The sequence below is a fragment of the Larus michahellis genome, chromosome 1, assembly GCF_964199755.1.
Source record: "Larus michahellis chromosome 1, bLarMic1.1, whole genome shotgun sequence".
NCBI lineage: Eukaryota > Metazoa > Chordata > Aves > Charadriiformes > Laridae > Larus > Larus michahellis.
The window spans coordinates 181,489,969-181,511,458 of record NC_133896.1 but is presented as its reverse complement, the minus strand read 5'-3'; the positions used below and the strand labels follow the sequence as shown (position 1 = coordinate 181,511,458).

Below are 21,490 nucleotides of genomic sequence, written 5' to 3'. Positions count from 1 at the left end.
AAGACAGCAGACAGGTAGGATTGGTACACCACAGTTCGTGTTGAAGAGACTCAGTTGAATCTAAACTTACTAGCAGAAGCATGCATGGTCTTGCTAACCCATTGTCAAGGACAGAGGTCTCCAGTTAAAAGGTTGTTATTGTTCCCTGCTAACCTCTGTGTTTGGTTTTCTTACAGAGTGCAGGTGGGGGAGGCTAATATGGCTGGATCTGGTTTCCCTATGGGTGCACAGTGCAACTCTGAACTTGGCAAGTCAGAGGCATTTCTGATGCTTGTGATCCTGTGCCTCTGAGCAGAAGTATTGCATCCATAGTAAAGAAAGGAGGCATCAAAGGAAAAAAAAAATCAACAGCAACCCTTAGGACTACACATGAAACCAATGGGAAAAAGACATCCCAGCAATGCACTGTGTTTGGTTTGGGTTTTGTGTTGTTCTTTTTTCTTTTCCACCCCTTACAACATTTCAGGACAATATGATGACAGATATTCTCTTCGCTCACGAAGGATTATGTAACAAAAAGAATTTGGTAAATGTCGGAGAAGGGATTCTTTTGTGAAAACCACCTCGTAGGCATTGTCTTGCACTTAAGTTGATGAGAAAGTCAGTCTTAAGTGTCTGTGTTAACTGCAGTTGAAGCAACAGAATTTAAATGTTTAGATACTAATTTCAAAGCCTCAATTAATTAATAAAAACAGTTTCAAATTTATTTTTAAATAGTCAGACTAATGAATTAGTTCACTAAATTATTTGGATTTCTAAGTGATGATAGAAAAAGCTTTCAATATCTCTGAATTCATGGAACTAAATTATATGCTTATGTATGCCCTCAATTGCATTCTGGATTTACAATAAAACTCTTCAATCTGACAACTAAAATAAAAAGTTTCTATGGCATTTAAAAAATCTTCAGCTCAAATTAGCCGGTATAGGAATGAATATATATTCTTTTCACTATATGCTATTCATTTATTTATTTATTTTTACATTTTGGCTTTGAAATTCTCATTGTGAAATTAATTATCAGAGTTTGGGAAACATATGGGGAAATCATTAGTCCCATGACTAAATAATAAAAAAAATAAATAAAAGAAAAATTCCATCTTATTTTTCTTTCAAAATAATGGTCACAATTGGTGTGTCTCATCTGACTGGAAGTAGATCTTCTTCACGATCGTAGTTGTCCTAGTACTCATCAGTTATAACAATTGCTTCTTCTCCACTTTCACGTGCACACACACACACAGACACACAAAATATCTACAGTCAGAAGGCATCTGCAGTTAGACACCAAGATTCAGAAAACGACATCTGCAATTCAGCCTTCTCACACATATTACAATTAACATCCCACTTCTAGATGTATTCATAATATGCTCTCACTGGCTACATACTGATTACTTCGGCTTTGCCTGGACTGTTAGTACCAATCAAGACTGTCCAAAATAAAGCCTTTGGGGAGACACCCAGGTTCTGTTGTTACTCAGTCTGCATGCCTATCCTGATATCTGAATTACAGTGATATTTTAAGGACCTTAACAAGCAGAACATGGTTTTGGGGGGAAGTGGAAATGACTGACACAGAAGAGACAGAGACTAGATGAAGACTGCTTATAGATAACAGATAATGTCAGGTTTTAATGGAAATTTGGGGTTGAGTCTAGCAATACAAGGCTAATGTGATTAGTTAGACAGGAACTTGTATGTGGATCTACGGTCAGACAGGGAAAAGTTTGGACAAAGAAATTAGGAGGTGCTGCTTATGGACAAGGAAGAAGAGTTAAGTTACAGTTCAGAGAGGTTAAAAAAGTGGTGATCTAAGTACACCAGAATGTTCATCACCATGGAACATTGTTGCTTTCAAGACATCCTGGCCTCCTCACACTCCAGTGGAACTCATGAGTTTTGAGTGTTGAAGTCAAGAAGGACTTCTGTAAGTGAATGCCTTCCAGCATATTACCACCTCCCTTCTAAACTTGAATTAGCACTACTGTAATAATTCTAGCTCCTTCCAGTGAGGCTGCATTGCTGGATCACCAAGGAACTTCCTAGTGTTCTGGGGAAGAGCTTTACCTACAGCGTTGTCGTGGTTTAGCCTCAGACGGCAACAAAGAACAACGTGCTGCTCGCTCGCGCTTTCCTAATAGAGGAAGAATCGTAAGAAAAGGCAAGACTCTTGGGTTGGGACAAAGGCAGTTTAACAGGACAGCAAAGGGAACAAGCAAACAACAACAACACGGATAGGGGAATATACAAACGCGATTACAGAACCGCCGCTCCCCGCCGCTCGCCAGCCGGACCCGGGACGCCCCAGCCCGCTTTTAAGCAGCAACTTCCTGCCCCCTCCCCCGGCAGCTCAGGGTGGGCGTGGCTCACATGGCAGGGAATACCAGGAAAAATTAACCCTATCCCCGCCGGAACCAGGACAAGCGTATACGCAGCAGTCCATCTGCTCCATGAGTCTGAGCCCAGAACAGGACTGCATATTCCTTCTTCTTTGGAGTTATTTCCCTACTCTTCCCCACTTTTTTGGGGGAAGAGTAATAACACCTGCATCAACATTTACAGGGTCTAGTACTACATCTCCTGTGTCACGCATAATAGTCTCAGACATCATAGGGACACATTCCCTAAGAAGATATCCATGCTGATCTTGGCTACAGCAAGCACAAACATCAAGTATAACATTTTTCTTTTCTCTTTCCTTTTTCTCTTTCCCTCTCTTTATAGACAGTCAAAACCATCCCATGCTATTCTGGCTTCTTGCTCCTTTCAAGAACTCTCACACTTAATGAAAGCAGCTTCTCTGCATAATTATCTACAAGCGTACAACCTGTGACACCCTTGAAAAGCATGATTTATCCCTCAAAATATGGAGGTACTGCCTGCACCGATGTAAAGGTAATCTTCAGCAAGTCTTGAAGCAAGTCAATGCCATCTTTGGGATGTACTTTGCTGTGCAAAGCTTTGAATTCATGGGCAATCTGGGTTGCTTCAGGGTCTAAAGGAGGAAATGGAGTGGCCTTCCCACCAATGTTACAAAGATTCAGATAGAAGGAGGTCCTGCAGGATTAGGGAGGGTTTATGATTTGCTAAAATGTGTCACTCACCCTGGATATCTTAAATTTTGCAGAAGAGCAAAGGTAGGTAGGAACAGTGAGAGACTACACAAGAACATTGACATCCATTGCTACTAGAATAAGACTGGGAACAATCAGGCAGATCATATCAAAAGAAAAATGTGTTTATTTCATACATCAGCAGAAATTAAAGATGGTAAAGGAACGCATTTCACATCTGAAGAGTTCTCTCAGGTAAACCCTTCCAGTACTTAAAGGGGGCCTTTAAGGGGCAGGGGCGGGGCAGAGATGGGGAGGGATTCTTTATCAGGGAGTGTAGTGATAGGACGAGGGGTAATGGTTTTAAACTGAAAGAGGGGAGATCTAATTTAGATATTAGGAAGAAATTCTTTACTGTGGGGGTGGCGAGACACAGGAACAGGTTGCCCAGAGAAGTTGTGGATGCTTCATCCCTGGAAGTGTTCAAGACCAGGCTGGATGGGGCTTTGAAAAACCTGGTCTAGTGGAAGGTGTCATTGCCCATGGCAGGGGGGCTTGAAACAAGATGATCTTTAAGGTCCCTTCCAACCCAAACCATTCTATGATTCTATGATTCTACTGTTGGGGTTTTTTTCAACCTCCAGTGGCAGTATATACACTCCTCATGGAACGAGAGTGCTCCGGCTTGAAGAAGGCATGTCAATCTGCCTATGTTCATCCTAGCTTTTTGATAGTGATTATAGGACTTTCCCAGGATGTCCAAAGGGACCGGTTGCCCTCAGTAGTTGCAGTGGAGGTGCTGAGAGGCCCATCAGTAGTGGGAGTGTAGAGATGCCCCTCTGGCATGGCTGTGTTGATGCTCAAGGGTGAGCTAGGAGACATCACGGAAGGTCTCCCACATGTGACACATTGCCACCTACACTACAGCCCTCTGTAGTAGGAGCTCGTGTAACAAATAGCCCACTGTAGGCTTACAATTTCAGGACTAATATAACATAACATTTCTAGGCAATGCTAAAGAAAGTTGTAGGTGGTTCCTGCCTCCCATATTACCTGTGCTTGTTCCTAGACAGGTCTAAACAGCAAGCTGAAGACACTCCTTCTCAGTTCATAGTGCTTAGATTGATCAGAATGTCTGTTGGCTGGAAGGCAAATGTTGTGATTTAGCTCTTACCATTCTCCACAATTCAGGCTCAGGTGTTCTGTTTTGAGGATAAGAATCTTATTGATTTAAGCCAGTGAACATATCCATGAAGACAGCATTTGTCTAAGTCCATGAGCAGCTTGCTGGACAGAGATGTATGAGGAAGTTAAGAACATGTGCAGAGCCTACTCTGTGAACACTAAAAAAACATTGAAACTGATGGAGGGCAACTATTAATTTTAGTGCCGATGGGAGGAGCTAGTGCTGACATACAGCTGGGTGCTGTGAGGCAGATCTGTAACTACATGCTATAATTCAGGCAGTCTGAATGTTTCTATGTTAAGATCGTTGTTCCCCTTTACTCCTCTACGTAAAGTAATTGTCGGCTACACAGCAGGATTACTTGGGGCCATATGAGTTTAAGAATTTTACGATGTCTCTGATTGACATATCCTTTCATCCTTATTTGGTGCAATGACCGCTGACATGAAAACTGCTGCTTGAGCTAATCCATCTCCCACTGAAATCAAAGGGACTTTCTAATACAGGGACCTTTGCAGAATAAAGACACCTTCAAGAAAAAATGTGGTTTCACAAATTTTACAAATTCCACTCTAGGCAGAGCTGTCAACTATTTACTTTTGGAAAAATACCAGCTCCACAACCTCAGGATCCGATCAGCTGCCGTCTATGACACAAAAAAAAGAGGTTGCAAATGCAAGAGAAGGGCAATGAATTCAGAATAGCTCCTCTGTGTCCATGGCCTATTGTCATGTTTATTCTAGCATAATCATAATGCCATAAACATTCAAAATACAAAAACACTGTCATAAATGGCAGCTTTAGGTATTCAATAGATTGAGCAGCAACAAGTCCATAGTAAATCTAGACGCACTGTTGGAAACTAGTCAGAAAATAATATTTTGGTAGCTGCATAATGTGAAAAATGCAATTTAATTCTCTCTTCTGTTTGTTTTCATTTTTTAATGCTTCTTTTCATTGGCAGTTGGTTGATGTATTGGTTCAAATACCCAAAAGCATCAATGGGTGTTAAACTAAATTTCTATAATTTTGGAAATGTACAGACTGAGACCTCATTAAATCAGTAGTATCCCTTTTGAAACCTTCCACGTCTACTCCCAATGCTAATGTAGTTGAATTAGTAATTATGCAATTGTTCAGGACTAAAGAATTACAGAGTCTGTGACTGCAAGCTTATTATAAATAGTAATCATGCATTTGATATTCTAAAAATGCGGAGAAACTAAATTTCTATGTACTTCCCATCCAAGAACCATATATTAACTGAATGCATATTTGTGTAGAATTATTGCTTGTAAGTTTATTGAGTTCAGCCTTTAGCATGGTAATTGAACTATATATGGTAAGGCATCCAAAGAAAATGAATATTAGCAATACACTTCCCTGCAGCCACATGTTTTACAAAGAAAAAAAAAAACAACAAACATTTAAAAATCTCGAATGTATCTTTCCCTCATCCTTCTGCAAAGTTTGTTTGCTTTCTTTTTTCTTTTTTTTTTTGTTTTTGTTTAACCAGAGGGTGCACGTATTAGCTTCAATCTCTTTTTCACTGTTGTTCTGCTTATAGGTTTCCAGGTTTTCAATATTAGTGGTGGGTAATTTGACATCGTAAAGTATCCTGAGACAGCTGTCAGCTGCAAAGTTTGGAACAGGTTCTGCACCCTGATTCTCCATAAAGCAGAGAGCTAGTGTGTCTAAACTTGGGAATAGAAGGTTTCTTTTTGGAGATCTTCAAACACAGTTGTTTACATGTTAGGGAACTTGAGTTTATTTTAAAAGGTTGTTCTACAATGCACCTAAAACTAAGGAGCCAGAGACCTACCTAAGATTGTATTCCCCCCAAATCCATATATCCAGAGGCTTCTCATGTTTCAAGTCATTTTCAGAATGACGTTTAGACCCTTCATGAAGCACAACTGTTCATGATTTCATTCGGCGTTGTTCCTAAAGAAGGAAACAAATGGTGTGTTGCTGAATCAGTCAGCACCAGTAAGTAGGTAGTGATCGCTGAATTAATAGACCATTGTAAATTCTGCTTTCATAACACAGTACAGGGTTTTTTTGTGTGTGTGAATAAAACAATTGTCTTTATGTGGCTGCTTTCTTTTCCTTTTCGTTTTTCTCTTGGGGGCTTAACACCACATGGTGGACAGTAATTATGCATGGTCTTTATCAATAATGTAGAAGCAACTTCCTATTGAAGATAGCTTAAGTGTCCTAGGAGTACAAGATCATGCAGTAAAAGCACAGGCCTATGCCATTCCCTGTGGTAGATAACACTCTGGAAAAAAATTCTAAAAAAAAAGCAAAATAAAATCAAAAGTACAAAAACTGTAAAAAGAATTCAAACTTTATCCTCCCAAAAGAAAACAAACTATAAACTTACATTCTAGGAATTACAAAGTAACATATATAAACCTGAAGAATACTCTCTTTAAGGATCTCCTTACCCAGTAGGAAGAAGGATATAGTGCTTGTTATATAATGATTGAATAGTCTCTTGCAACAGAATTTCTATTAATGTGATATTGGATTTTTGGTTTTATATGACTGAAGTTCTTTAATGTAACAATGAATTAATTTAATATCAGATGAAAACACAAACATCTGCACAACCCGGAACTTGCAGAATGTTGCATATGAAAAGAAATTCACCGATGACTTTACAGTATTAAACCTGTATCTTTATCGTCTGTGCCCTTTTGCAGGGGTGTAGGGGGTAGAAGTGTCTGAATTGTTTATCAGGAGTGTAATCCTTTGTGTAGTGCCTTTTCTTTTTTTTCTCTTTGCAAATTGGTAACAGACAATTTCTTATTCATTTGTGCCTATGGATTATTTGCAAGCTATCTATAGTTAATGATTTTATAAGCATTTGATATTAAAAATTCAGTAGTCAAACTCACTGCTCAGTTACTGAAGTCACGTGGTATTGCTTCTGGTCTCTATATACATATGGCAGGCAGAAGAGCAATGTCTCAAAAAAAAGTAGCATTTCTTAAAAGGAACGTGTATACCAAATGGAAGAAATTCAGCAGAAGAATGGTACAGCCTTGCCATAATTCTGGATACCCCTTTTGAACAAGAAAATAGTGTTAAAAGTGTGCTACGTACACAAACCTATACAGATAGGAGGATCATTTTTTACGGTGTTACAGAGATATGAAGACTTAGAACACATTTTTAAGGGCCTTAAATATTTTCTTCATCAAATTCAAGCTGTCATAGTTTACTTCTTCTCTAACACATGCAGCCTTCTGCTATCTCCTCCTTTTCCCATCTTGCTGCTACGCTCTCCTGTTCTCCGTTGTGAAAGCAATGAGGTCAACAGCTGCCTTTTCCATGAGCACCCATGTTACAAGATGTCAAAAATGTCTGCATAGCTGCAACACCACACAGATCCAACTCTCAATTCCCTATTTGAAAAGAAACAGAAAATACCTCTCTATACCTTGGGAAGGTTGTGGTACAGGTAAATATAACATAGTAACAGAAATCAGCTTAACGTTGAAATCTTTGAGGAGTACAGGCGGGTTTTCAAGTGAAGAAAGAAAAAGCAAATTGTAGGAGGATGCCTTAGGAAATGGCTGGTGGATATAGTGCCCAAGGAACTTAAAAGAACCATCCAATTTGGGTAGGCAGTAGGAACTCTCAACTACCTCAAGTTCAGTCTACCATTTTATGGCACTGCAGACTTACCTCTTCAGCAAACATCCAAGGCAATAAGGTGTCATGGAAGGGAAGGGAAGGGAAGGGAAGGGAAGGGAAGGGAAGGGAAGGGAAGGGAAGGGAAGAATCTTTCTATGGAATATTGCAGTGAGTGAAAGGAAAGCAGAAGATGAGTTTCCTTTGAGCAAATACACATTTAAATACTGGTGAAATGCTGTCTTTTTGAAATAAAATTCCCATTTACTTTGATGCAACTAAGGCTTACCAACAACAGTTCCCGGTTTTATCAACCATCAGTGTTTGAGCTCCTCAAACATTCTAGTTGATCCTTTCTACAAAACAGCTGTTAAATCAGCTGTTCTAAATACTATCCTCTGAGTGTAGACTCTCTCCCTCTCCCCCATCTGAGACTTAATATATCTTTACCAGCGAAATGAAGAATGCTTATGAAGGTTTGCTTCTGACAGCTACACTAAGCAAGCCCTAAGTACTGTATTATGTATTTATATTATGGCTGATTTAAAGTACAGATATCATCCTAATTTCAATTGTGAATAAAAGCAAAAAGACATATAAATGCCATTGGGTCATTCAGAGTTGCATGAAGAAATGTTATCTCAGCTTTCCTTTAAAATTGGACTGTGTACAAGGAGATAGTAAACACATAAAAAGACACATTCTTAAAACTCAGATCACTAATAAATTTTGTTATAGGTATATATTTAGACAATAAAATAAACAGTTATAATTCCCGTACAGTACTTACCCATTTTAACATTATCACATGGTTGTACAAACAGGATTATAACAAGCAAAAGAAAGCACTTTATTTAATGAATAAATAATCAAAAGCATTGGTGAGGGTAGTCTTAAGAATATGCTGCTTCATACAGTTTAAAGTACATCAAACAACAAAATCCATAGTCCCAAAATTCCATTAAATAATACTGAGTAATTATGTGATTGATAATATTTAAGTATATATATATAATCTATATATATATATGTGTATATAATCATATCATTATGAGTAATTAAGATATCTATTTACATGCCATGCAATATTAGAATGTGTTGCAATACCTAGGCACAACAGGTGGATTTAAGAATGGCTGTGGTAAAAACAAAAACAAAAAACACTTATTTTTGAAAATGAGGGATATTACTTTCTTTCAGTTCTTCCTTTTCATAATATACAGTGAGAATTTGAGATCCTTTCTGGTAGTTAAAGACATACTTTTTCTATCGTACAATTAGGTAGCAGTAAAAACTTAAAGCTGTAGTTAGAGTCATGAGATGCTGCAGTTAGAGAAAGCATTCTTGCTTCAAAACTTAGCATATGATATGCGTGTCTGTGATATTCTTCTCATTGTGGACTCAGTCCTGTGAAATGCTGAGCTTCTCCTACAGGAGTATGCTTACTGCTGTGTTCTAAAGAAATACGGTGCACTCAGTGTCTCAAAAGAGCTGCACAGTATTTGGCAGGATGAGGATACATATCAGGACATAAGTTCTATTAGTGTCCAGTGAAGTGATGTGTCTATATCAGTCAAAAAAAAAAAGAGCTTCTAATTCTGCATTCATTAGCATTAATTCAAGTTTATAAATGAACTACATGGTGTTTTAAAACTCTGGAAATTACAAATTTCCTTCTTCTCAAACATTTGCTAGTCCGCTGCATACTGAAGTACTAATATGGGAGGAGTCCTGATATTTTTCTTTGTAAGAGGTTCAAAAAAGCCGAAGGATCAGAATCTGGCCCTTTATGTTATAATCTCACTATGCTCAACTGGTTGAAAACAAAGTATATAACTGCTTCTCACAAGAAAAGGAGATTATAATATAAGCAGCTGTGTTATATTAGGTATTATATTTTAGAGAAGGATATGTTGTAATTTTAAAAGGAAGCATCTACCGAGATTTTTTTTTTTGAACAAGTGGAAAAGTCAAAGGTAGTTTTGCATTATGGCGTAATTACATTTGATGAATGTGTCCACTAAGGTGACCAGCAGTGAAAGTTAATAAAACTAATATTAATTGAGTTAGAGCTTAACTGTCCATGATATATTGAGCTGATTCACACCTCTGGGTGATATTCTATCATGTTTTCTGTACACTAAAATACCTTGCTTTGCTCTAGAATTGGTTTCCATTTTGAAGTGTTTCATCACAGCAGCAAGGACTGCACGCATATAAACTAAATAAAGTTAAGGCTTGGGAACACATTTCTGCTGAAGGAGTGTGTTAAACAGGCAAGAACTGAGCATTCAGAGACAATGCCATAAGTACTCAGTTGCTTTTGCTGTCTGAATTGTCACATGTGAGCACGTGTGCTGTAGGCTTATTTTACCTTATGGCAAGGATACATGCCATAAGAATGTTTCATCAGCTGAATCAAGGTAAATATTTTGTGGCCATAAGGAAATCAGTCATCACAGGCTACTAGTTCTTCTGTCTGAACTGGGTAAGTCACCACTGTTGTGCTCTCATATGCTTTTGTAACCTATTTTGAGGTATCAGACGCTACTGCCTAAGGCTATTAGACCCTATCCCTAAGACTTTTGTCATGTTGTGAGTCCCATCGATACCATGACATCACCTATTGCTGGGTCCCATGATTCTCACCCTGTCCTTCTCTTTTGTTAAAGCTGCTAGTGCCTCCCTCTGTTCAAAACATCCCAAGGTTGAACCCCTGATTGATGTTGTGATCCTCTTTTTCTTATTTCTCTGTTTTCTCATGTCAGCTACATTAGTCTTTATCCCTCCTGTTTTCTCACACAGATATGCATTTCCCGCTTTTATGCTACTTATGTATCCAGAGCTTCCTGAGTTTCTCCATTAGAGTTTGGTCTACTCCATGCTCGAGTCCTTAAAATTCTTCCTGATCATGATTCCTATTAAAAACTTGCTAACAAGTAATAATCACATTAAACAAGTAATGTGAATATAATTTTCTTCATACCTATTCGTTAAAATTGATGTATATTTCTGCATCCTCCTTAATTCTGGTCCATGTATTTCTTTGTCTGCCTTCAGACAGTTCCTTGGGAAAGAGGTCCTGACTGTTCTATCTTTAGTAAGAGATGGTACGGCATAGGATTAAGTAAGACTAAATGACTATATCCATGTATGCTTTCCATTTTCTATTTGGACACAGGGCTTTGGTCAGTGACAGTAAAAATAAAGGACTGTTGAAGAAACCTTTGGTTTATACTTTTAGCAGTTCTTCAAATGCGTGCATTAAGAAATAAATAAACAGAACCCAATGTTCCTAGCTGAAGGAAAAAAGCCCAAAGAGGCATCCATACCATGCCAGCTTACCAATAATTTTATGTTTAACCTCAAAGCTAGTAAGCTTGAATAGTCACCAATATTCAGCTGCCTTCTTATTCTGTGCAGTGGGATTTTTGATTTTTTTTTTTTTAAGTTCTTCATCTGACACATCACTGAATTCACAAATCACTGTCAGGATTTAATATTCTTTGGTTTTTTGTTTTCCTTAATTTCTGAGTTTTAGACAGCAATACCAGTACTACTGATTGAGCAAACCAAACAGCTGTGAATAAATAGACACTTGCTGAATACATGTTTAGGGCCAAATCCAGATTCTGTGGAAAGCCCTGGGAAACATTCCTTTGTCTTAAATGGGGTTAAGATACAGTTCTCTGTGCTGCAGATATTTCTTTCTTTCCTTCTCTTTCCCTCCCTCTCTTCTTTCTTTCTTTCCTATCTTTTTTTTTAATTTTTTTTTTAATAATTCTTTCAAAGTTGGGTAAGGCCTTCATAAACTAAAATTACCCAAAATAAAATTTCAGAAAATGAAATGAGAATATTTTCACCTGCCAGAAATTTAAATCATACTTTTTTGTGCTCCTCCTACACAGTTTGATGGCAGCACACAGTATTAAAAGTTGGAATAGAATATAGTTCTCTTTCTGTAGCAATAGTCACATCATTTAATTCCTGTCCTTCATAGAATTTTTTTCAAATATATTCTGTTTAAAAAGGCACTTATAATTTAAAATAGTTGGTGCTATTTGGGTTTTCTTAATTATTATTATTTCTTACTTATTCTTACTTATTGTATTTCTGGTTTTAATACAGAACTCAGGGCACCACTGCATTAAAACTCAGCTTCCTCAAAAATAGGTTACTTTAATTGATATATCTTTTTCAAGGTTTCTGGGCTTTTTTTTTTCTTTTTTCCTTTTTTCTTTTTTTTTTTTAACTGTGCTGCAACAAAAGTGGTTATATAACCACACAAATTTTCCTCGTAAGAAAGTATTTACCGTATTTTGATATGACTTTACTTTTCTCTCAAAAGAAAGACTGAGGTGTGGTAAGTGCTGTTTTTTCTATATGCTACCACTGTACTATTACAAAGACTCATGCAAGGTTGCTTATTACATGTGCTTAAGTATGCCTAACAAATCTGGGCTAGATTCTGTCACCTTTAAGCTGGGTAAGTAACACTTTACCTAATTCAGATAAATCCTTTTGAATAAGTTCCTATAGGAATGACAGAATGTAGCCCTCAGGATTTATTATTTGTTGTATATTCCGTTCTTATACATATCTATATGAACCAAATGGACCATGATATGCTTAGAAAAATAACTGGAAATTCAGAATGAAACAATGAAACAAACCAACCAACAACAACAGAAAGAAAGATAAATTAACTGGAATAAAGTCCCTTAGGCATCTGCCCAAGAACTAACACAACACAATCAGGAATTCAGAACATTTATTGCAAGAGCTGAATAACTAAATAACGTTGAGCTGGCAAAGCAGTAACAAGGATAACTGGTTAGATATTTATTCTGTCAAAGTCATCAAACACCCCTCACAAACTGACATAAGTACTGCAATAAGCAATGCACCCCTAACCCATTTTAATGCCTTTTATACTGTGGAGGGGGAAAAAAATACTAAAAAAAAAAATAAAAAATTGAACTGCTATATACAAAAGAATAAAGAAAAAAAAAGTTTGTGTTTTTGGTAAGAATAAAATCACCTTCAGATTAGCTAAATTTGTTACTTTAAGACTGATGTTTCACTGTGACATAAGTAACTTGCTTTTTTCTGTAAGGACTTTTTTTTTCTTTTTTTTTTTTTGCATGCTATTTATTTGTGTAAATCATCTGTCATGCCTTAACAAAAAACATCTAAAAATGTATGAATTTGGATTTGCTCTGCGTGCAACTTAGATCTTACTAACATTAGGAGTCACTCTGCTGGTTTGACTGAGGTGACATGATACTGGTACCTGCCAGGCATTGACCAACTATGATAACAAACAGTTAAACAGCAATAATTAGAGATTTAACCCTTTAGTTCCCCCAACTAGCCTACCAGGAGAATGCTCTGCTACATCATGAAGGCACAACACATTAAATATTCTGTGGCTATGGTCTAAAAACACCTGTGTTACTACAACATTAACGCAGATGAAGATCAACACAAATGCTGCTGTTTCAGCAATACAAACTGTCTTAGGTATAGACACACACCTGCCCAATTGGAAAAACATGATTATTGTATTTTGCTCCTGTAGAATTTCCTCCATATGTTCCAGCTGAGATCAATGTCAGCTATCACTCGTTAAATGACACACTGCAGCTAATTTGATCAAGAAATCCAAATGAACAGCTTTTCCTTTCACCCACCACCACGAATTTAAATATTCTTCTTTTGTTTTGCAGTTTCCCTATTTTATGAAACATAATGGAAGTTTAAATAAAAATTGCTAAATTTTTAAGCCCTTACACAAGTCCTTTAATTTCTTAATATTAAAAAAAAAAAGAAAGAAAAAAATGGCATCATTTGCTACTACATAGAAAGAAAAATCTTTTTTTTTCTTTCTACAACCAAACTTCCCTCCCACCCCATCACTCCTTTTTCACTTTTAACACAAGAGTTTTGATTTCCTTGGAACATTGTGTGTCAGACAGACTACTAACACAGAAACACCATCACTGAAAATAAAAGCAAAACAACAGGAAGCAAATGAAGGAAAGTAAAAAGCAACTGTGAAGCACAGATATATGCTACAGTATCTTTTCAAGTGAATGTTATAAGTACACAAAAATTGTAAGTAATAATTGTTTCTATTTACAAGTATTTGAACACTGATCGACTTATAAGTGTCCACTAACATTGTTAATAGCACAATAGGTTTAATGTTTACAGTTTCAGTTGTTTTGTTTGCAATGTGATCTCAAGTACAACAGTCCCAGCATAGATCAATGACAACAAAAGCACAATTTTCTAACTGGATATGCTTTTCAATCATTGCAATCCACTGAACTCTCTCACTCTCTCGCTCTCCAAATGCATCTTCTGTTGTTCATAGCAGCAGTCCAGGGTCAAAAAACAAACAAACAAACAAAAAAGGATATTTGCAAACTGGAGAGATCTCTGCAGATTTTAATCATGTCTATTTAACAAAACCACACAACTAGTAGAAACACTCTTTCATGTTGCAGGACATCATACCTTCCACGGTGCTAACATAAAGATATGCATATCTCTGCTAGGTGAAGCATAGTTCTAGAGGTCTACCCAGTACATAAAGCTCTGACACACACACAGTATTAGCAAGTCTAAGTAGGCTAAAGTCATTGGTCCAAAGTAACCATTTCTTATAGCTGGTGCTCCTTTGGACTCTCAACAGCTCCTGAGGCCTGTTTATAAGACTTCAAGTTGGCCAGAGGAATGTCAGTCATGTGGTTGCCAGTGTTGAAATGGCCTTCACTGGAACCATACTGCTTTCGGTCACTGAACTGGTTTCTGTTGCTATCTTCTTTCCAGGTCCTGGTCAATGTGTGTCCATTAACTAGTTTGTCCTTCTTAACCCATTCTTTCTGAGGTGCAAAGGTGGAGAGAGGAGACTTTGGCTGTTGGTACGGGCCCAAGCTGGGAGGCATCCAACAGTTGTCTGAGTGACCCAAAACCAGGCATTCTTGAGTACACATCTCTGTAGCTTCAGCTAATCCTCGTGGCCCAAGAGGCCCATCTGTAGAAGAAAAACAAACAGAAAGAAGAAAGAGGGAGAGAGAAAAAAAAGACAGCATATTAGACTGTGATATTTGGCATTAAATTTAAACATATACCTCATGTGAAAATTAGCAATGACCCTGCAACAAAATATTGTGCTGGTAAATCTGAGAGTCATTTTCATTCTGTTAGAGAGTAGTTGCTTTGTAGAGCATATACTCTCTGTATATGCTACATACGTAGTTTCAAAAAGTGGAAATACAGTTCTGTAGGCAGATCTGTATACAGATCTGTAGGCAAGATTATTCTAATGTCTACTATTTTACAAACTTGGATTGGAGCATAGTTCTAGACATCTACCCATAAAACTCTGATGCACACTTTCAACAAGTAGGTTGATTTTAGAATGAAGCCATGAAACACTTCAAAACATTGCGATGGGAAAGAGAATAAAATCTGTAATTCTTCTGACCATTATACACATCCCGGATAGCTGCTACACAACCATAAAAATCAAGGGGTAAATAAAAAAAAAGGTGTCTCATGTAAATCTTGCACTTGATAAAGAACTGTTCTCATAATTCTTTGTAAGTAAGCAATATGAGACCATGGGAGATAGAAATAAAGTCTGCTGAAGTACTATGCATATTAAATATCCATATCATTTTTCACACACTACTGAGGACACAGCCGGCCAGCTGCAGACCCATGTCTTCGGCAGCTCTAAATTCCTCTCAGTCTTACTGCATTTCTAAATAGCTGAATTTGCTCCTCTGATCAGAATGGATGTATGAGGAAGGGCAATCCAGGAAAAAGGCAGAGAAAATCACTTTGTGTGTCTTTGTTAGATATTTCTCAATATCTATGTTATGCTTTGTCATGATTCTTTGCTAACTGCATTGTAATTCTGAGCAAGAATTTTGAGATGCTTTTTCTTGACTTCAGAGTAATTCAACTGGCTAGTGCTCTAGACATTGGAAGATTTAAGGAGACATTTTTCTTTGATTAAACAGCGCAGTGACAGGAAGGAAATTATAGATTGATTTTTGAGAAAGAACTTTAGTAGGTAGGCATGAATAGTGAAGTTATGAAGCGTCTTAAAAAGCAGTACTAATCAGAAGAAAAATGTCAGTAGTATATCAGAAAAAGAAAAGGGTATATTTTTAATAATATAATTGAGAGTCAAAATTATAAGTGCGGACACTAACAAAGATTACAGTGCTACAATGCCAAAGAATATTTCATTCTCTTGTACTTCATGCATATACAATAAATTACCCCTAGAAACAGACATTTTTCTGAATACTGACATTACCCCAATTAATTTCATGGAAATTGCTATTCTTTCTCAGTTTTTTTTTTGTTTGGTTAGTTGGTTTTTTAACTGACACATAACAATTTATGGTAGCAAATTCCACAGATTAACAACCCAGTGCTTTTACACACACATATAGAAAATGCAATCAGGTATATTACTACATGTTAAAATGTAATTAATCTTCTTATCTTTGAATAGTTCCTCTTTTTGAATATCTGGAGGATATACAGTATGCTGTTGACGTGACAGAATATAATAAACCATAATAAAAGTTGCTTCTGCATTCCCTGTGTAAGAAATTGTCCTATTGCTGACAACTAGAACATGGAAAACGTACAGTATCAATGCTACTTTCCATTTAGGTCAATACAAGATGAAATAATTAACCCAGAACCATTAGGAAAAAAAGAAAAAGCAACTGTAAAGTAGGAGTTTAGCAGAGATTTCAATGAGTACCAGGAACCTTGATTCTAAAATGAGAACTGTGGTAATTCCCTGGAAGAGTGAGATTCTTTTTTCTATAAAGCTCTTCTTTGAATCTTATAGTATGAAGCTATAATCAAATTGAGGTAGGTACTTAGTACTAAAACAAAGCAATAATAAGTAAAGCAAGTACTCTGAGTTTATTGTTAACATTTCCTAAGGTTAATCTATAAGTTAAAGGCAGATTTATTTATTTTTTCCTGACAACAGAAATTTAATTTTGATTAGTTTTTTCCCATTTTCATAGGAAGGAAATGAGAAGTGGCAGAACTATTTTCAACCTTCATACTCTCACAGTACAATACTATCTTGCTGACTAAGTAGGAAAGGCTTGGCAGGGATTAAAACTTTCAAAACACAAATAAAACCCTTCACCACAGAATAACACATTTCAAGAAATACAGTGCATGCACTCTGTGCTTCCAGTCTACAGAGGAATAAAAGGTTAACAAGAGAGCCTTCAGTACTATAGCCCTGAAAGGGATAAGTTACTTTTCCTGCTTAGTTAAATAAATTTCAAGAGATAAGATATTTATTTCCATTTAAAATTTAAATACCTAATAAACTGGTTTTACTTAGAACTAAATATGTGTGTGGCCCTATAAGCTACACGCCAAACTCTTTGGAACATTTACTTCATGTGTTTTGCTTTCTATAGTAACAGCTCTAGGCAGTTAATGCTGTTAAACTCAGAACGGATTTTAAACATCCATTGCTTTAGCCATCTTTAAATTGATAAACTTTCTGGAGAGCACTGGAATATTTAGATATCTCTTACTGTGAGCAGAATACAGGAATGGGGTAACAAAACCTGTTCAGAAGGAGCAGCTCCTTGGTTTTTTGGTTGTTTTTTTTTTGTTTGTTTTGTTTAACAAAATACCACTGTCCCACTTAGACTTCAAAAATCAATTATTGTATGCAGGCAACTCCTTCTACAGTCAACCTTCCCTATGCAAAGATTTCAACCAAAGGGAAGACCAAGGCAGCCTCTGCAGTGGGCCAATTAGAATTTTTGTATGGAAGTAGGACAGTTGTAGGCAGAGTGAGGCCCGATCCTTTTAGGAGAGGACAGGGAATCCCAGGGGAACACCTGTAGACACTTCTTTTAGCTGTATAACTTTTCAAATAGCTGTGAGGTATGGTGTAAGTCTGCATACACCTCTACCTATGCCTCTATGTAAACAACTATGAATAAAATGCATGTCCAGAATGGAGACCTGGTTCAGACTCCTACGCAAGTGAATATGCATATTTTCCAGTACTCTGACTCATACTTTCCAATCTGTAAAATACAAGGAATATTTACTTGCCTTATTAAAATATTGTGAGGTTTAAATTTACGAAATTCCTTGCAAGATTTAATCTAATATATAATTAACAATTATTATTTTAATAACTTTTGGTTTAAGCCATCACAGGAGAGAAAGAAATCCACAAAATATTTTTTTTAGAAATGCAGATTGTTAAAATAATATATTTTACTGTTGAGTTACTACAAGGAATGATCATGCTTACTGATTTAGGAAAAAGCTTCATTCATAAAGTGTGTGGTGCCTGTCACACATGATCTCCAGTTAAGGCTCTTAGATACAAGCATAATATTTTTGTAAATGTTATTGCTAATAATGGTGGTGATCACAATTTAGAGGACTCTGTAAATGTCCTACTGTGAGACACAGGATGAAGATGAAAAGGTGCCCACACCCATGAAAAAAAAAAAAGAATCTTTCCACAATATGTATTTTTCAGCTTCTGTTTTGTGTAATTATGTTCTCAGGTATAGACAGTTTATTCTTTTCTAAGACTCCTTATTATTCAGGTTGCTGTTCAGTAGCATAAAGTGAAAAGATCATAAGCAGTATGATGGGAGAGAGATCTTCTGGGGGTAGCTTGCACTGAAGAGTTGGCTGCTTTGTATTGAGAAAGCATAATGTTGCCTTAATGGTAATTATCTTTCTCCTCCACCACTGCTGAACAATAGCTTTCACCCAATTTTCAAAAGTTGTTTCATTACCACGTACAATGACACCACTTAAAAAGCTGTTCCTGCTGCTTTAATTTTATAATTGCATTAATTTGTTTCCTCTCTTCATAACAATGTCACTGAAATTTCTGTATCAAGTTTTTCCACACTGAAGTACTTTATTGATATGTGGGTTTCTGGGTTTTTTTTTTTTTTCCCCAAAGTATTTGTTCTCTGAACAATCCGTAATACATGAGGCTGGTTATCAGTCTTGGCTGCTTGAATATGTAATGACACAAGTGCTGATAAAACTGTACAAGCCATCTGTCTCTGGAGTTAAATGTTTTGAAAGCAAACACAAAAGTGCATAACAAACACTCCCTTAAATTGTCTTTGTAAATATTTATATCAGATCTTACCCCAAAATGCTTTTTTGTTGTTATTTTATTCTGTTAATAGCTGTCAAGCAGATGCATGACTTCCCTACTCAAAAGCAGACAGGTGTAAGAAGGAAAATAACTTATGCCACTCAAGAGCCGGTCATACCCTAATGCCGGAATTTCTGTATGGTCTTTTATCTCTTTTTATTATACCCAGAAGCTAAACTGCCATTTCATTGATTAACTTACTGCTGCAATTAGCAACTAGCTTCTGGTGTGCTGACCAGCTGCTTTTCAACCTGCTTCTTTAAAACTGTCTTGCTTAAAGCCAGAAAATTCATTCTTCAATTTGGAGAGTCAAGGCCACAAGATAAGTTCCATGCAGTGAGACATTTTGGTCTTAAAAAAATGAATAGGGGCTCTCTGCCTGAGGGAACTAATGTTAAGTATAGTGGATTTGAACATGGCTATAGTTGTGTTTCAGACAATCATATTTATTTAACTTTTCATATTGAATCTTAAAAAGAAAATAAAACAACAGCAACAACATTTTCAGCTCTATTTAACCTCAAATACAGAAAGCTTTCTTAAGCTTTCATGGGCTACTTTACAAAATGACCTTTTCTGGGACCACATGTTTTTACAGCCTTCCCCACATATATTTGAACTGAAATGACATTATTATATTTCATAGAGGTTTTGAAACTACTGTATATATTATATATAAAAACTGGAAAATAGTTTATAACGAAAAAGATTCTTTTGACTTTTTGTTCTTCTTAAATATCAGCCAAATAAATGAGAAAAGCTGATCTTTATTTCTAGTCTGTTAAAAAATAATAATCCAAGACTACAAAGCCACACACATGCTGTGCTGGATGTGTTTTCTTGGTATTATTAATTAACAGCAAGATTCAGTGAATACTAAAAATATATTTTTAGTGCATATTCCATGGTCATTCCACCTGGCATAGTCAGTGCTGATAAAATCATATTCTGTTCCCAAATCAGCTTGTTCCAAGGTCGCTGGACTTCTACTATTGTTGCTACCAGTTTTGGTAGACTTATCACCACCACCTTGTAACCTGCTGCTTCTCTCTCCCCTTCCTGGACTTGCATCCTCTAGGATTTTCTACTTAGGTAGAAATCAAGAAACCCTTGCTAGTTCTTGTTCCCTGTCTTGGCCCAAGCTTCTTTTTCATCAATACTGAACTAAATAATACTGTAAAGTGAGCTTATATCAGTATTACTCAGCAGAGATAAGCTGCCAGAATCTTTAGTTAGCACAACAACAGGAGGGACAGGAAGCTGGTGGATAAGGGTGTGTGGGAGGTACTGCTCAGAATACAGAAATTCAGCAACTAAAGCATTTTCTAAAAAGACAGGAAAGCCTGGGAGAATAAGATTTTCTATGCAATTCTGTGAAGTACCTAAGTGATCCAGATGGGTTCCACAGAAATGTAGGTGTCTAAGATCCAAACAATAATTTCAAAAATCATGTGTGGCTTCTTTGACTCCATGGGCAGCTAAATTTTGAAATGCAAGATTATTCAACTACTTGAAATTCTTCTGCATAGCATTGCTTCAATCTTCTGATGACTGAGATTGTTTCATGCCTAAATCTTTTCAGAGTTAAGAAAGTAAGTGTTCCCTTCCCTTCATACATTGAATATCTAAATGTGTTTGGCATTTTAAGAGTAATAATGTAGGCCACCAGGTTGTAGATTTGAACAACATAGCAGTGCAGTAGGCTGGGTTTTTTCCCCCTCCAGTTTGTACTCCCCTCCATAGGCTGATTACAGAAAGGGCACCTGCCTTTTGCTTCAAACATTGGCAGAGGCCACTTGTGGTTAGAACATTTCTGGAAGGCTCATCTCCGCTACCCTTTTTTTCCTGACAGATTCTGGACACTACCTCCTATAGATGTGCAAGAATCAACCTCAATCTTGGTAACAAGAGCTCTTCTGATAAATAAGAAATAGTTCTGTAATCCTTCCTGCAAAGAAGGAGGCTATATTATGATTTCTTACACACCTAGGGAATGCTGAAATTCCTAATCTACTGTAAAAAAGGTGCCTGTTAACACTATGATCCCTGTTAGAAAGTATTGTGTATTTCTTGTCTTGAGTTCCTTTGGCCTGTAGCTGCTCCAGTGCAAAAGCTACAATGAAAGGGATTGTTACTTAGATGGCTTGGGTTGTTTATTTTTCTGATATCCTTCCTAGAAAATTTAATACCATTACCATTTACTAGTTACACCTTCATCAGTAATGGATCTGTTGTCAATATGTTATTTTTATCTGGCCTAACTTTCCGTGCCCATTTCCAATTACTTTTTCTGCATTGGCATACATGTGTATTAATCTGTATGCATCTCCATGTGTGCGTGTTCAGGACGTACTCGTGTACCATAGAGTCCACACTTTGAAGTAGCAGCCT

The 21,490-nt window shown here is 36.7% G+C and overlaps 1 protein-coding gene across 3 annotated transcripts in view; it reads right to left on the bottom strand.

Moving 5' to 3' along the window:
• Nucleotides 1–8,618: 8,618 nt before the first annotated feature.
• PCDH9 (protocadherin 9) overlaps nucleotides 8,619–21,490 on the bottom strand; it is a 706,477-nt gene continuing 693,605 nt past the window's right edge. For all 3 annotated transcript variants that reach the window (XM_074564461.1, XM_074564468.1, XM_074564478.1), the window contains one exon: nucleotides 8,619–14,926. In XM_074564461.1, the coding sequence (XP_074420562.1) occupies nucleotides 14,553–14,926 (374 nt within the window). In that variant the 3' untranslated portion in view covers nucleotides 8,619–14,552. The remainder of the gene's footprint in view (nucleotides 14,927–21,490) is intronic.